The sequence below is a fragment of the Neomonachus schauinslandi genome, chromosome 8 (assembly GCF_002201575.2).
Source record: "Neomonachus schauinslandi chromosome 8, ASM220157v2, whole genome shotgun sequence".
Classification (NCBI taxonomy): domain Eukaryota; kingdom Metazoa; phylum Chordata; class Mammalia; order Carnivora; family Phocidae; genus Neomonachus; species Neomonachus schauinslandi.
In genome coordinates this window covers 38218284-38236276 of record NC_058410.1, presented here as the reverse complement: position 1 = coordinate 38236276, position 17993 = coordinate 38218284, and the positions used below count along the sequence as shown (strand labels likewise).

The 17993-nt window shown below is 43.3% G+C and overlaps 1 protein-coding gene across 5 annotated transcripts in view; it reads left to right on the top strand.

The window, feature by feature from the left end:
• The first annotated feature begins 7330 nt into the window (after window positions 1–7330).
• TPD52L1 (TPD52 like 1) overlaps window positions 7331–17993 on the top strand; it is a 92795-nt gene continuing 82132 nt past the window's right edge. For 4 of the 5 annotated variants that reach the window (XM_021693249.1, XM_021693246.1, XM_044917340.1 and 1 more), the window contains exon 1: window positions 7331–7599. In XM_021693249.1, the coding sequence (XP_021548924.1) occupies window positions 7581–7599 (19 nt within the window). In that variant the 5' untranslated portion in view covers window positions 7331–7580. Of the gene's footprint in view, window positions 7600–14607; window positions 14630–17993 lie in introns of those variants that run through there. The other variant, XM_021693247.1, reaches the window with a different exon arrangement.

Below are 17993 nucleotides of genomic sequence, written 5' to 3'. Positions count from 1 at the left end.
GTTGAAGAGCTTTGGACTTTTAGTTTCAACTCAGGTCGTGATCTCAGGGTGGTAAGATCTAGCCCCAAGCTCCTCATGGGGCTCAGCGCTCAGGGTGAAATCTGCCCAAGATTCTCTCCCTCTCTGTCCTCCCTGTGCCCCTCTCCTCATGCGTGCTCTCTGTCTTCCCCTCTCTAAAATAAATAAATAAAATCTTTTAAGTAAAATAAAACTGACAGATATTTAAAACATAGAATATGTGTTTGATTGAAATTAGTGAAGGTAAAATATAGATAATTCCTGAGTTAGTTATGATTTAATATCCCATGGGATGTGTTTGACTTACTAATTTTTCCCATATAATTTGCTTCAATTTATTGCAGGAAAGTTCTCTAGAGAAGTAGGTTTCCCCTCACAGATAAGAGGAATGACTACCAAAAAATAAGAACTTCTAAGAGAAATCTCATGAAAATGTTTTTCTCTGCACAATTCTATGAGTGCATTTTCCCTGCTAGCCTTCATTGAAAAGTTTCAATAGTGGAATATTAAATATTAAAATATTGGAATATATGAAGAATTGAAGTTTAGTGTTCCAAAATGGTCCTTTTGAATAATTATTAATTATGGGTTTATTTTTTCCTTCTTCCACAAATATGTGGGAATGTTGGGCAATATGCCCTTTCTCAAATTCAAATTTAAATCATTTCATTCCATGTTATAGATTGCAAAACAAATATTAATATTATTCACTTATTCACATCCCTCACAGAGCTTTCTGACTGGGGCTTACTTGAGACATACATACCTACCAAGCCAGGTCCTTGAATTGGACATAAGCTGGTGTAACACAACTTACATTGGTAGGTCGTCATTGACTTCCAGCACAGTTAGTTATGATCTATTTGTTTTGTCCATCATATTTATTTAAGACCCAGTTTAGATTCATTCAGAGTGTAAGTCACTTTGAAGTCTGTCGTGGCCACTAAACAGTCCTTTGCCTTTTACAGTGTTGCTTGTGATCTATCCTGTAACCATGGACAATGGATGTGTGTGCTGTCAAGATATCACCTAGACTCCTGCTTACCAAAATGAATGAGCCCTCTGGCTCCTTGCACTATCCCTAACGACCTTATCAATAATCTTTCTGATGTTCTACTTAACCTTTCTCTAATTTTTCAATGTCACTCATAAACAATGGAGCCAGATGTGTACATTGTGTCTGAAAAAGAATTGGATAACACCTGACTTTCTGTTTATGTTTTATGAGAATGGTGTGGTAATATCCATTTATCTAGAGGTCAAGCTCTGACAAGGGCAGCCTCTGGAAACACAGCTGCTAACCACGAGAACCCTCCAATCAGCAACGAGCTGTAAGGAAATTGCACCTTTGAATAAATAAGTAAAAAATCCTCTAAAGAACGAGCAAACCGAGGAGTGAGAGAATTGACTGTGTGGTAGAGGCCTTCATCTTTTCTTTCTGTCCCTTGGTGCGTCTCTCTTGGAGTTCTCTTGTTTCCATCATCCCTGCCGTGTTCTGTGCTGGTCTAGCCCTGTTGACAACATGTGCCTTTTCTTTCTTTCCTTAGTGCTACTGAAAGAGTTGAACATTTTTGAAAGGAAACAATAAACACTAAGCAGAAAAAAAAAAATTCCAAAAGATAAACAAAAGAAATGCAAACAGCCTGAAAAGAGCCAATTTTGCAAACTCTAGGTTCTGGAACTGAAGAAAGCCAAATGCTAATCACAAAATGATTGATGCAGGCCTAGGCTTCTTTCCACCATCTCAGATTCCTTGTGTCTGATGGTCTCGTTCTAACCTGAAAGCCCGTCTAAGTGATTCCCAATCATCTTTGATGCCTTTCTCTCAAGAAAAGCATTTGGGCTCAGAACACGGTCACTCTACGGTCAAGTGTATCCTTGGGCAGAACCGATAATGGAATAGTTTAACCTCAAAAACGGAAAAAACTCCCAGCACTTTCCTCATACAGTGTATGAGTTATAGACCAATAGCCACATCATTCATTCATCCTTCTCTTGTTCTCCGGTCTCTTTAGGAATAAGGTAAAGCCCCTCTTAGTCCTTTCTTGGACTGTTTAGGCAGTAAATTAGGAATGATTGATGACAATGGAAAGAGGCAAGACATTTCCACGTAGAAATGAGGGGCAAAAGTCCCCTTGCTGATGAAGCTCAGGGGGCATCCTTATGCTGTAGGCCTCACTATAGTACACAGGGTAATAACTTTTACTCATGATGATTCTGCATCTTCAAGAGATAGTGAGTGTTGTGGTTCTCATCCGGGGGTGATTTTGCCCTCAAGAGACACTTGGCATTGTCTGGAGACAATTTTGATAGTCACCACTGAGGAGTTGCTATTGGCAGCTAGTGAGGAGAGGCCAAGGATGCTCTTCTACATCCTCCAACACAACAAAGAATTACCGAGTAAAAAATGTCAGCAATGCCAAGGTTGACAAGCCCTGCATTAAGATCATAGAAAACAAATACATTTTCAATGTGTCTTAGAGACTGTGATTTAATTTTTTTATTATGTTATGTTAATCACCATACATTACATCATTAGTTTTTGATGTAGTGTTCCATGATTCATTGTTTGCATATAACACCCAGTGCTCCATGCAGTACGTGCCCTCTTTAATACCCATCACCAGGCTAACACATCCCCCCAACCCCCTCCCCTCTAGAACCCTCAGTTTGTTTCTCAGACTATGGACTCTGAGAGACTGCTATTTAAAAATGATTATATATGTTACAGTTTTAAAGCCTGAAGGAGTAAGCTTTAGTATTTATATGTGTAGGAACTCGAGAGTACAATAAGTAATATGTCCCTTTATAATGAAAAAGAAGCATCTTTGTCCTCTGAACGTCCATGAATATTTTACGGATCCAGAGACTATCTCTAGAAATTTTGGAGGGGAACTTAGAGAAAGCAAAATGTGTCCAGTAGGTTTGGGCAAAGAATTTTATATAGTATAACCAATTTATTTAGTGCAACAGCAATTGGAGGGATAAACATGAACTCTTTGTACTTTTCTAATTACTTTTCCCTCAACTGGCTTGGGAATGGCTCCTTCACAGGTAGCTGGCTGATTCATTCATTTCAGTTAGCTTTGGTTATTAGAACACTCTTTTGTTGGTATATGATCTAGTCTTCTTCTCAGTCTCAAAGTAAACCTCTTCTCCCCTCTCTCAGTACTGCTTGGAACACTCACTCTGTGTGTGTGTGTGTGTGTGTGTGTGTGTGTGTGTGTGTGTTGGAGAGTTACAGAGAAAATCTAGTCTGATTTCTTGGCCCTCCTCTCTTCCAGGTACCAGCTCCTCTTTGTGGAGTGTGGGGTGGGGATTGAGAGGACGAGATAAAACTAAATGACTCATATTTAACTGGATGAGACGTTCAGGCTCTCCTAGGTCCTGGTGGACCCCAGCTGATGGCCTCATGCTGCCCTCCCCTGATGTTCATTTCTTGGCTTTCTACTTCAACGGTTCTGGCAAGACCACAGCCCACTAATTTCCCATGGCTGCCACAGCCAACTCCCTGGCAAGTGGACTGGTATAGGAGCCACATTCCAGTCCTCCTGAAGCCTAGGGAGTTTGTAGAGATGGGGAGAAGGCAGTCCCAGTCCCCTCTGTGAGCAATACCTCACCAAAGTCTCCTCATCTCCTCTTGCCCTGCTCGGTAGCATGATGTGGGTGATGCTAGCTGTCCTCTGGCAGGCAGCGCTCCCACACAGACCCTGCCTCTCCCTAGGGCAGCCCTCTTACCTTCCGAAGGGATTTTGCTGCACTTCTTCCTTCCCTTCTGGAGCCTCTCTCTCTCTCCAGTCTCCTGGAAATTGTGACTCACTAGCTGGTTCTCTCTCCCCTGATGTCCATGCCCCCCATGGCACTCAAGGGAACTCTCAGATGTTTCCCTATCCCACTTGAAAGGGTGGGAAATTCAAAGTGTCCACTCTGTCCCTAACATTTCTCAAAACTATCTGACCATCAGATTTCCCGATGGGACTGTCAAGGCCAGTCTTCTTTGCTCTGATGAGGGTAGGGAAGGGAAGTGTAAGACAGACCCATATAGACAGACCCATGTCTAAACTCTCCATCAAACTTCTCTTCCCTCCCCAGTTCCCCTGGAAGCAGGGAGCAGGGGCAAAAAAAAAAAAAAAAAAAGAAAAGAAAAGAAAAAAAGTCCTTGCTCTGCCTGCTCACATTTCTTTTTCATTATTTTCTGTTGACCCAGGTGGTAACTTTTTTAATTTAAAAGCTAAGAATTTAGTACCTTTCATCTTTGTGGTGGATATTTTCTAAAATGGTCATTCTCAATCTTGGAAGCATATTCATATTATCTAGAGAGCTTTCCAAAAAATAAATCAAATCAGAATACCTGGGGAGCGAGGCCCAGCTATTAGAAATGTTTAGGAATCCCTTGTATGGCACGCTGCATAAGAGGGCTGGGGACCCCTGCTCTAGAAACACAAGTGTCCAGTGGGCTAGGAGAGAAAAAAGATATCAATTCCTAGTTCATATTGCATCCCGTCACAAAATGCAGAAGCCCAGGCACAGAGAGGCTAAGAAACTTGCTTCAGGTTACACAGCTAGTAATTTTTCAGTGTAAAGACCTAAAAATGGAGCCCCAAAGCCCATGTTCTCTTTCAGTGTAGTAGTAAGGTTCCCGAGCCAGAGTGGCACATTTTATCTGTCCTTTCTTCCTCTTCCTCCTTCCTCTTCCACTGCTCAAGGGTCCCCTCAGCACCTTATGTAACAAGTGACCCTGAACTTGTTCAGGCAAGGACTGTTGAATACAGCTTCCCTTTGGACATTTAAGGTTCCCACTGCATCAGCAACAAGATCAATTCAGGAGGGGCAAACCAGGATTTCACTGACTTAATCAAACACCCACCCATTGTGTTCCCTGTGGAAGACCTGCCAGAGATGAAGAAGAGGGTCAGGACAGCTGCTTTACTAAGCTTTAAGGAAGTTAAAGAAAATCACCATCATAATGACAAGGAAATGGAAGGGAAAAACATAGTCTCCCATGGCTAAGCCATAACTTGGGGGCCAGCACAGCCTACCCCGTCAATTCTTTCCTCCTTCAAGATTCCCTGAGGCAAACATCCTCACGGAAACCTTCCTTTATCTCCTCCCGGGTCTGAGTTAGGAGGACTTCCTTTGCCCTTACCACACTGCACTGCCTTATAAAGTATCTGCTTCTCTCTCCTTTTCACCAGACCATGAACTCCCTGGGGAAGAAGGATCATGCCCTTGACCTGTATCCTTAGCCTCTGGCACAGTCCCTGGCACAGAGAATATACTCAATTAATATTTCTGAATGACTGTCAATATTTTATTATTATAAAAATGGTAAAGGACATTAAGGGGGGTAGTAGCTTAAAATTTTGTACATCAGAAAAATGAATCACAACTTAGATAAAGGTTAGATGACCCAAGCTGGAAAGTCATGAACTCTTTTTAGCTCCTTTTGACAGCTGGAAGTCAAACCTACCCTGGTGCTTAATTTCCAGGGTAGAAAGGACCAGAACAACTGAATAGACCCTGAAAGTGATCTAGTTAGTGATGCTGATTCATTACGTGGTGCATCCACGGTCCCTATCACCAGAAGCCACATAAAAGCCCTGTGCTTGGTGTTCCGTAGGGCAATTTTTATGTCCACAATTACAAATCAGGGGCATTTTAACATAACAAAAACACTGACATGTTTATACATGTGCCATAAAATCATAGGTGTACCTTTTTTCAAGCGAAAATGTAAGACTCTATTAATGTTTATTAGTCTGTACTTTGACAGTAACTTGATCGAGGATGAAATAGAACCTACTGGTTAGTTGCTTATTCGATAAATCTTTTTTTTAAGAGAGGGGGAGAGTGACTGAGAGAGCAAGAGTGAGAAGGGGGGGAAGAGGGAGAGAGAGAATCTTTTTTTTTTTAAATTTTATTTATTTGAGAGAAGTAGAATGAGTGTGGGGGGGAGGGGCATAAGGAGAGGGAGAAGCTGGCTGAGTAGCAAGCCTGATGCAGGACTCAATCCCAGGACCCTGAGATCATGACCTGAGCTGAAGGCAGACATTTAACCCACTGAGCCACCCAGGCGCCCTGGGAGAGAGAGAATCTTAAGCAGGCTCCACACTCAGCACAGAACCCCCTCAGGGCTCAGTCTCACAACCCTGAGATCATGACCTGAGCTGAAATCGAGTCAGACGCTTAACCACCTGAGCCACCCAGGCACCCCCAATAAATCTTTTTTGAGCTATGAATTTGTATAAGGCTTTTTGGCAAGAAATGGTGGAGGGGGGGGGTTGATAAAGGACACATACTTGACCCTGACAGACTTTAACATCTATTTTAAGGAGAAAAAAAAAAAACCTGAAAAAAATAATAACAAACCATTCAAGAGCAAATGTAAATAAATACTATCTCTCATTTTACAGATGGAGAATGTGTAGATGTGAAGAGAAAGAGATGTGTAAGGGCTAAAGACCTGAAAAGGTGAGACATGAGCTGGTTTTTCTTCTCTGCTATGCTTTCTAGTCACCCTGCCAAGCCAGGCTTGGAACAAAACTGTCAGTTTCTAGTCTTTTCTCTGAAAATGTGACTGCTTCATCAGCTTACAGGAATGGCTTATGGGTTCCAAATTAGAAAATATACCCACAGTTGATGCTTATTATTTGAGGACTCCATATCTGTGAATTTGCCTCATTATTAAAATTTGTTTGTGACAGCAAAATCAATGCAGGGCTTTCGCGGTCATTCCAGACTTGGGCAGAGCCCTGAAAAACTTGGGCGGGCAGGCGGCATGCCTTTCTAGCTGAGGTCAGACAAGGCTAAGCTCTACCTTGTTTCAGCTCTCAGACGGTAAACAAGTGCCCTTTTCACAGACTACAGATACACCATTTTTGTGCTTTTGGGGGAAGGGGGCTGATTTTGCTATTTAAAATGGTTCCCGTGAAATGTTGTTCAGTTAAATAAGCTTACTAGGTTTCACTCAGGTGTCAGCTCTAATGATGATGGCCCTGAGCTCAAAGTTCATGAGTCAACAATACATAAATAAGGTATCTTTAAACATAAACCCACATAAAACAAGGTTATACATTGATCATTTGACAAAAATGTTGAGTGCAGGGGATCACAGGATCCAAACTCCGTATTTCCATCGGGAGCTAAGGTTCAGTATTGTAAATCCACCCTCCGCCCTCTGTCCCTGGGGATTTGCCCTGGGCCCCCCGCGCTGGAGGGCCCGCTTCGGCTGGGTCAGGCGCTTGTAGGGCCTGAGCAGGCGCCCGGAGCCCCGAGTGGGCGCCCCCGGCGCCATGCGCAGAGCGGCCGGCAGGTGGCGCCCAGCGGCGGGCTCCTTCCCCGCGTGGTGCGGGCCAGGTGCGCTGGACGCCGCGGAGCTAACCACAGCGGCAGTGCTGGCGGCCCCCGGCCCCCCACCCCTTCCACGCAGCGCTCGCGACAAGTGCGCAGGGGGAGGGCGGACGCGGACGGCGGGGCCAGCTGCGTCCCGAGCTCGGGCACCGCCGCCTGCTTCTCTGGAAGCGCTTGGGAGCCCCGCCGCGCGGAGTCCGAAGTCGGCCACCATGGAGGCGCAGGCGCAAGGTGAGTGGTCGCCCGTCGCCCTGAGGGTCGCGTCCTGGCGCGCAGAGAGGCGCTTTCCCGGCACCGCGTAACTTTGCTCTCGGACGGAGCGGATGGATGCCATCTGCACACGGTCGCAACTCGGCTCCTACCCGCGCCTGCGGGATAATCCCTGCTCCCCAAACTCAGGATTTGCTGTGTGGCTGGGGCCAGTGAAGATGCTAAGTGGGGAGGTCCCTCCGCTGGAAATGCGCCCACAGAACGCTCGACTTCTTTTCCCAGCCAGACTCCCCCCTCCCCACCCCCCGCGCGCTTTCCCCAACCTCGCGGGTGCCCGAAGGACCTGTTGTGCTGGGTCCGGAATCCGCGAGGCGTTCCCCTGGCCCTTGGGGGAACAGGGAGGGAACGCGGCTCCTCAAGGCCTGAGCAGTGGGCTGGCGTCCGGTCCCAAGTTCGGGTTGGGAGGCGCGCGCGGGGGTGGTGGCTCCGCGGACACCCGGGACCCCCGGCTGCGCCAGGCGCTTGCGGAGCCGGGACTTGCCTTCCGAGGCAGGAGAGCGTTACCCGCCCGGGGATCTCCACCGATAGACGCGTGTGTCCCGGTTTCCCAGGGCAGGGAGAGACCTCTCCCTCCCCCGGGCGGGGCGCGCAGGGTCCCCGGCCGCGCTCTGGCCGCCTCGCTCCCCGCTACCGGGGTCGCCTGCTGTAGGAGCCCGTGGCGGCGGCGTCACCAAGGGCAGCCTCGTGTCTTGGGGTCACACTCGGACCAGGGGTAGGGAGTCCGTATGGAACTGTGCCCATTAAAAAAATTTTAAAAATTAAAAAATAAAGGTAAGAAGAGGTTCAAGACCCTTTCCTGAATGAGAGCGATTTGGTGGGTGCTTGGGCCTGGGCTGAAGCCACCCAACAGGTTTGCTGCCAGGATTACAGTTGTCTGAACAGTAGGAACCATCCTGGTGTGTTCCACCAGCCAAGATCCTGCCCATAAAGCTGCTGCTTCCAGTATTTTTTATTCCCCATTATCTAATTAGGAAAGGAGAATTCAACCAAGGGTGGGGGTTGTTGATCAGATTCAAAGGCAGCGGTTGGGTTGAAGGCCTTCACTCCTGACCTGAAGCAGGTGGGAACAACACTGGAGCTTTCCAACCTGCCTTGCAGATTAGAATTATTTGCAGTGTTAAATACTGACCGATCCCAGATCAATCAAAGTGGAATCTCGGGGGCGTGGGCATGGGTATATTTGAAAGCTTCCCAAGTAATTGGTTATTCATTGACATCGGAGAGTAAGACTCATCTGAATTCTGAAGACAGCTAAACTACAGGTCGGAACCGTCGGTGTCACCGGTTTGCTTTACTTGCGAGATTTACTTAACAAATATTCCAGTGCTTTCCTTTTGCCAAGTACTGTGCTAGGGGGAACAAGCACAGACTTGATTTTGGCTTCATGACATTTATAGTAGAGGAAGTAACAGACAGTAATTTGATAGTTACTGATAAATGAAGTGTAAAATCGCAGCTGTGTTAGTGATCTAAAAGAGGGCCACATAGCTCCAGTGAGAGCCTGAAAGTCTGGCCTAGTAGGTGATAATCAAAATAGTGAAGATTGTTTACTGTGTTTCTGTTTGTGCTTTCCACTTGTTGACTCACTTCACAACAGTCCCATGAGGTAGTGTTCTCATTCCCATTCTCCAGAGAGGAAACGGGCAGAGCATGTGAATTCCTTGTAACATCAAGTAGAGGGTGAGTAGCAGAGTGCATGCAGTGAGTGCTGGTCCCATTCAAGGCCTGCCACTTTTAGAGGAAAAAGAAAACTGAAGTCCCCATTTATGTCCCCCTACCCCCTTTGCCACACTTCCCTCCCCCTCATGAGTGGGTGGAATCTGAGTGGGTGGGGAGCCCACCTTAAAGGGCAAGTGAAGTTGTCTTCGGAAGATTTGGACTAGGGTGACAGTCAGCCGGGAGGAGAGAAATGAACAGATTTAAGAACTACTTAGGAAAAAAAATCAGCTAACTCTGGAATGGGTATGTAGGATGATGGTATCAAGGATGACTCTAACATTATACTTTTACAACTAGATGGATGATATTTGCCTCTTAAATCCTCATTTTCCCAGTTCTTGGAGTTCTTCATTTTCAGACTTTTTTTTGGTTATTTAAGCAGCAGACCTATTAAGTTCTCTAAGAAGACTTTTCATAAAATGTTTATAGTTTAGATAAATAGGAAAATCTTCTTACCCCTTGACACATGTTTCTGGCCAAATGAATTGCCTCTTAGATTCTAAGAGACTCCTCTGGTTTCTTAAGTGCAAGTTTCTATCATCGGCACGGTTTATTTTAGAATTATCTCGAGTGGGGATGGCTTATTTTGTTGCCTCTTGATCTAGAAACAAGCAAAATTGAGTGAGATGAAGTAGGCAATGCCGCTGGGATGTTCCCTTGTACTTTCCAGGAGAACCGTAGGTGCTTAAACATGGTTTGTATGCATAGCTCAGTAAATGCAGCAGCAGGGTCTTTTAAACTCTTCCATAAGTGAAATTCTGCAAATATATAACCTGACTTTATAAAATAATAGATTACTTCCAGCAAAATAAGAAGACATTCTGGGAAGCCAACAGAACAGAAAATATAGAGGTGGGATTATGCACAGAATGATTTGATGAGAAGGAGCTGGAGAACAGTGTGGAATGAAAAGCCTACAGGAGGCCAACATTCCCAGTTGCTTTCCTGATACTAGAGAATTTTGCATTAATAAAATTGATATATTAGAGAGAGACTTCGGTTAGGAATGTAGCATTTTCGTGAATAATATGGCAATCCCTTGAAATAAAAATTCCTGATCTTTTTAAATTACCTTTGAAGATTTCATTACTCTAGGAAATAACTTTGTTTTTGTCTTTCCTAGTGTCTTTAATGTTAAAAGGAAAATTTTCTCTCCACTTAACACTTGTATATATTTAGATCAATAATTGTATTAATTTTGGGGCACCTGCATGACTCAGTCGCTTTAGCTTCCGACTCTTGATTTCGGCTCGGGTCATGATCTCAGGGTTGTGAGATCAAGCTAGAGGAGGGCTCCATTCTCGGTGCAGAGCCTGCTTAAGACTCTCTCCCTCTCCCTCTGCCCCTCCCCCCTCTAAAAATAATTTAAAAAAATAATTGTATTAGTTTCCTATGACTGCTGTAGCAAATTACTACAAATTTGGTGGCTTAAAACAACAGAAATTTATCCTTACAGTTCTGAAGGCTGCAAGCCCAAAAGCACTGTCACTGGACCACAATTGAACAGTCATCAGGGCTTTGCTCCTCTGGAGGCTCTAAGAATTAACTGATTCCTTGCCTCTCCCAGCTTCTTGTGGCTGCCGGCATTCCTTGTCCACATCACTGCAGTCTCTGCCTTGGGGGTCACATTGCCTTGTCTATCAGATCTCTCTCTGTCTTTTATAAGAATGCTTGTGGTTTCATTTAGAGCTCGTCTGAATAATCCAGGATAATCTCCATATCCCAAGATCCTTAAATAATCACATCTGCAAAGACCCCTTTCCCATATAAAGTAACATTTACGGTCCCAAGGATTGGGACCTGCTACCTTTGGGGGTCATTATTCGGCCTACTGCAATAACTATTTTTTAAATTCAGACAGTCTACTCTGGAGGATTCTCAGAGATCTGTAAATGATGTGAAGTTATAAATGTCAGATTAATCTTACCTGTTTCCAAATCCATTAAAACGAAAATGTCATGTGTAACTTCCATTATAATTATACTTTGTTCACAGGACATTTATTTATACCCATCTTGTTCCAGGAAGAACTTACAGCAATTTATACATGTTTAAAAAACACAGCAAGATAATGTAAATTAGAAACAGGTGAATGAAAATAAACAAGGATCAGAACAGAAAATGAGGCAAGGAATGAAGCCGTAGAAAACTGAATACAGTTATATCCTTTTTCTTAAAGATTTTATTTATTTATTTGACAGAGAGAGACAGCGAGAGCAGGAACACAAGCAGGGGGCGTGGGAGAGGGAGAAGCAGGTTTCCTACTGAGCAGGGAGTCCAATGCAGGGCTCGATCCCAGGACGCTGGGATCATGACCTGAGCCGAAGGCAGACGCTTAACGACTGAGCCACCCAGGTGCCCCAGTTATATCCTTTTTCTTAATATTGCATGGAAGACAGTTTTGCTTTGTAATACTTTGTTTACAAAGAAAACAATAAAATAATCCCTCTTCTCCATGCCAAATAGCACAGGTTAAGTCTCTTATGTTGTAGGGATCAGATTACTCAACGAAAAGATTTGTTTTGTATATTTCAGGGACTATAATCATAAACCTCAAACTATGGGAGGTAGGTGTTTCATATTTTAATTTATGATTTTTAAAAATTTTTTTTAAGAGTGTTCTTACTGCCTTCAAAGCTACCTCCTGTAGTTTTATTTCCCCCCAAAGTTTTAAAATAGGTAGTATTGTATCCATAATTAAAGATAGTCCTTTGTGCAAATCTTATACTGTTATTTTAATTAAAATACTCATAAAATCTAATCATATAAATGATAGATATTATAGTATATTGGAACCTATTTCAAATTGTCTGCCCTAATATACTTGTTTTCTTAATACTTTGGGTAGGCAGAATCTGAGAAGTTGCTTCAAAAAACCTGTAAGCAAGAGAGTCCATTTTTGTGGCCTGTGACAAGATTTGGTACTTAGTGAGATGCAATAAATAATAAATCAGTGCTTCGGCAAATATTGATTTGCTAAATATTTCAACAAGTATTTATTGATTACTGTAGTGATAGCAAATACCCGATAAGCACTTACTACTGAGAGGCAACAGGGGATATGGTTAAGATTCCAGCATCCAAGCAAACTGCCTGAATTTTAATTCTGTCATTCTCACTTACCATTAATATGACCCTGGACAAGTTACTTGATCCCTCTGGGCCTTGATATTCCCATACATAAAGTGAGAATAATAATAGTACTTATATCGTAGGATTGTATTGAGGATTTAAGGAGTTAATACATGCAAAATGCTTTAAAACAGTTCCCAGCAGATGATAAATACTATATAAATACTGGTTCTTGCTTTTAGTGGCATATACCAAGAACTTTGCATGCATTATCTTATTGAATTCTTATAGTAACACTATGGGATAAATACCATTACTTTTTTTTTAAGGTTTTATTTATTTATTTGAGAGAGAGAGGGAGGGAGAGAGAGAGAGAAAGAGAGCACACTTGCATGCCTGCACATGCAGGGAGGAGGGGCAGAGGGAGAGGGAGAAGCAGACTCCCCCCTGAGCAGGGAGCGCAATGTGGGGCTCGATCCCAGGACCCTGGGATCGTGACCTGAGCCGAAGGCAAATGCTTAACCGACTGAGCCACCCAGGCGCCCAGATACCATTATTTTTAACTCATTTTGTAGACACGGAAACTAAAGATCAGAAAAATTAAGTGGGGGAGGAAGAATTTAACTGCAGGTCTGCTTGAGTCCAGAGTCTGAGCCTCACCACTTCACCCCTATACTAGCCCCACAGTCATGTGCAGGGCAGCATATGCCAGCAGCAGACGAAGATGAATTTGACATGAGTCATCTTTCCAGGGAGGATAGCTAAGAAGAGCCATCCCTGTGGGTAATGCACACAGAACTGAGGAGATTACATATTTCCATCCCAATGGGAGTTTTTGAATACTAGAGTGCTGATTAGAACTAATTCACATTGAGGGTGACAATAACAATAATATTTTAGTGGTTTTTTTTTTTAATGCCAGATGCCATGTTATACACTACAAAATTGTGTTATTTAATAACTAAAATGAAATCCTGAGGCAGGTAATGTTATTTTCATTTTACAAATGAGGACACTGAAAGATAGTAGTTACCCAACTTTCTCCAACTCATACAGCTTGGATGTGTTAGAGCCCGGATTTGAAATCCGAAAGTTTGACTTCATACATTGGGATTTTTTTTTTTTAAGATTTATTTATTTATTTGAGAGAGCGAGAATGAGAGAATGAGAGAGAGAGAGAGTACATGAGACGGGGGAGGGTTAGAGGGAGAAGCAGGCTCCTCACCGAGCAGGGAGCCCGATGCGGGACTCGATCCGGGGACTCCAGGATCATGACCTGAGCCGAAGGCAGTCGCTCAACCAACTGAGCCACCCAGGCGCCCCGTACATTGGGATTTTAATTACTGTTCTGTACCATCTCCTTAAATTGGTATGCATAAGCAGTCAGTGTGCAGAGTTACAAATCATAGATTTTGCTTTACATTCATACGGTCAAGGGGGTTTTAAAAGGGCAGACCTTAATCCCACTGTCCATCCCACATATGGGCAGGGTCTAGGTCTGAAAGAATATGACCAGAATTCTTGAGGTCTGCAAGAATAAACCCCATAATATGGCAAGCTGGGGGCGGGGGTGGGGTGAGGTAGGGTGGGGTGGTAGTGTGCTCTTATATCAACAATGTGTTGTTTTAGTTCTGTTTTCAAGATGAATTCAGTAAGTCACAACAAGCCATGTGATTCTTAGAACCAGTATAGAATTTTATTACTAACTGCAAAGATAAGCCAGTTCAAATTTGGAATGGTTCAAATATGTTACTTCGCTTGGTGTTCATTCATATCCGTAATCTCAGGACTATAGAATAAATAAGAGACATGAGGATCTGCATGCTTGTTTCTGGAAAGTAGGATGCTGGCTGAAAGGACTAATCTCAAGGAGTACCCAGAAAGGAAAGATCTTTAGTCTCCTGAGTATTATATTTACTTGTTAACGTGAATATGTTTTATTTATTTAGCTGTCTCCCAAGCATATTAGCACAATACCTACTTTAACAAGATACCTAGTGGAAAAGATGAATAGTCAGTGGATTTGTCCTTAAGCTACTGTAGCAATTTCCGTGTTAAATGTTTGGTTTAAAATGGCAAAAAAGAGGGCATCAGCCTCAGCCATCCCCCTGGTTTGCTCTCCATATAATGCACGTGTTCACTATTATTGCAGGTCTGAATTGTCCCCAACGCCGTGAAGCCACCTCTTCAGTTTACTGAGGTAGGATGCAGTGAAGAACACAAAAAGGATGATCCCAAACTGTAAATTTTCAAGCCTGTCATTTTACCTTCCATTGGATATTTAAGAAATGCAGTGCAATTTATTTAAAATATCTGTATTAAATTAAGAATCATCCTTAATGCACCAGGAAAGGCAGCAGAACATTTTAAATGAATTTGAATTGGCTAAAAGAAAGCTTTGGGTCCTCAAGGAAAGATAAATTTTAAATAGTTTCTCACAGCGTGAGTCTTTTGTAAGTGTTGCATTTTGATGCAGAGGAGACGAAATTCCCAAAATACAACCACAGATCTTCAAGAATACCCTTTTGTCACCAACATATTGCTTCCTTTTCAAAAGACAAAAATCTGGCACTTTGCTATTTGCGCTTAGCCAGATAATGTATCATGCACTGAAAATGTATGTGTGCGTTACGTCTTATCTCCAAACTTACCTATGGTTATTTGTACCTTACAAATTACACTTTCCTGATGTGTATCTAAAATACAGAATCCTCCAACCCCTTGAAAATTGCAAAATGCATTTTTCTTATAATTAGACATTTCTTTTGTCGATCACTAGCAAGCTCCTCGTGAAGGATCCTAGAAGCAGAGCGGATTCATTCAAAAGAAAAAGCTTGGGTGAGGGGATCTCTTCAAATCTCTTGATTTCCGAGTCTCGAGCTGTCAGATATTTGTTTTTTCTCTGATCCCTCCCCCTCCCCCCGCACACGAATGAGCTGAAAGTAGCAATAATGAGAGCTACAAAGAAGATTGTCTGTATTTTCCAACATTTTGGCTTCCAAGATGGATTCATTTGTACATGAAGGCATCATGGAAAGATGGGTTCCCTTACTTAAAAGAGTTAGGGCAGGCCAGGAGGAAAGTGCAGTCTTTGGCCCCTGTTATTCCATTTTTGATACCCCAGGGCCCCACCTGGGAGTTTCAACATATCCATGGTTCCTGCAAAGTTTGTTTCAAAAGATTGGGAGGCTCTTACTCATCGCTTCCTCGCATTTTCCCCAGTCCAAGAAGTGTATTACCGGCAAGGAAAATACCTCTTTATTGTGGGCCTACTGTGTGCCAGGCGGGGTTCCAGTCATTTATGAGATGCTCACTCCACAGGTCCCCAGAGCCTGATTTCCAGGACGCCGTCCCTGAAAGAAGGAAGCATGTTGGGAGAATTAGGACTTGCATTTTTTCCACTGCGACAGTTTTGAGAATATGTGGAAATAAGAACACACATTCAGAAATTTTTTTGAAATGTGATCCTGCTATTTTGAGAAATCTGCATGCAGAAGATGTGAGGGGAGTATCCAATCCACCAGCCAGAAGGAAGGTGGTTACTTCCTGGCAGGGCCGCTCATGGGCACTTGACAGATCCTTTTGTACTTTGGAGAAGAGCTTGGCTCCTCTGGCCGGAAATTGCATTGGCATTGCTAGAGAGGAAGGCCTTGTATTTACTGATAAACAGTCTAATACATTTAAAAAGCAAGTACTGTATAGAAAAAAAAAAGCAAGGTGGATTGGGTAACAGTAAACAGATGCAAAATACATCTGGAAAGTGGTTCAGATATGCATTTGAAAACTATTGGAGTTCACAGTATTTCCCCTCCCCTCCCCCACTTAAATTCCTTTTGGTTCTTGATGCAGGGTCCTTGAGCACAACGTCAAGAAAGAATTCTTGAGGCGTCTTATGGTGCAAAAAGGTGCTTTTATTCTAGCACGGGGACAGGATGTCAGCAGAAAGAGCTGCACTGGGATTGTGAGGAGTGACTGATTATATAATTTAAAGTTTGGGGGGGCGGGTGGAGATCACAGACGTCTCTAAAGGGATTTCTGCACGTTAAGGAAGAGTTCTGGGATCCCTAGGATCCGGGAGGTCTGGCTACTGTCAAGATAAGGTTGCTTTTAGTCCCTAGTGAAACATCAACATTCAGGCAGCCCTGAGTTCCATGAGGAATGTCACACTCAGCCCGTCTCCCGTGTTTATCAGGGGGCTGCAAATTGTAAGGAAATTTAATTTTCGCTACATTTCTCTTGCCTTTGTTCTCCTCAACAGTTAGGTTATGGGGTTGCTCCTTCCTTCATTAACGAGTTCAGAGCAAATAGTTGATCAGTGGTATCTAGCACTATGCTTTTATATCCTGCTATTGATGTGAAATGTTGGGGTCTGGGAGCTAATGGTTAAGAAAGAATTCTTGGGACATCTTCATTGCAAAAAAAGGTGGTTTTTATTAAAGCACGGGGACAGGACCTGTGGGCAGAAGGAGCCGCACTGGGGTTGTGAGGAGTGATTGATTATATACTTTCAAGTTGGCTTAGGGATAGTGTAAGTCTCTAAGGAATTTGGAAGCAAGGTTTCCAGAACCTTGAGGGGTCATTTACTACTGTCTAGTAAACTTGTGCTCGTGAGACCCTTCAGATGTATGTCAGTGGACCATATGCTTGGAAGGTGATTGCTAACTTATATCTTGTGGAGGGAGGGAATGGAGATAAAGGAAGTTTCCAAAAGGATTTTCATATGCTAAAGACGACTTCCAGGATCTTGGACGTCTGGCTAATGTCAAGCTAAGGTTGTCTTTTGCCTCCAGCAAGGTATTAACATCGAGGCACTTGAGTTTGGGGAGGAAGGTCACTGTGCCTATCTCAAGTACTTCTCAATGGGCTGTAAGTTGTAAGAAAATTTATTTTTTTTTCTTTTTGCCTTTGTTCTCCACGTCATTATCCCATATCTTACAATTAGATACAGATGCAACTTTTGATGACCTTTGCTAATGGAGGCTATTATAAAAACAAAATTCAGCTGAGTAAATTTGAAGATCGGATTGACTGTTTTCAACAATACATGAATTGGGCAGTGTCCCAGCTAGCAAGCAGAGAGGGACTCTGAGGAGCGGTATAGAATGGCAGGCTTTTATAGACAGAAGGGGATGTGAAAGAAAAAGGAAATTTCTAGCAAAGAGTGGATTGTTTCAGGCAAGGTCACCTTCCCCATCTGTGGGGATCAGAAGAGGTCCATCAGGTGGATTTCCCCACTAGTGCTGACCTCTGACCCCAGCCTCACTGGTTAAAGGTTACATTGCTGGAAGAGGCTGAGACTGCAGTTAGGCTAGGTATTAAGTCTTGATTTGCTGAGGTGGGACTAACAAAAGCGACTTCATTTGGGCCTGTCATCTTTTTAACAAGGGTAAAAACCCATTTCTATTTGGCTTCATCCCACATTTTGTGAACTTACAGTTAAATATGCTTGTTTGCAAAGAGCCAGGAATTTACAACATATCCAGGTACAACAACTACCTTCCTGTGGAGATCTGAGCTCTGGAAAAGAAAGAACGTGGTGCCAGTGTTCTGTTTGATTCCTGAGG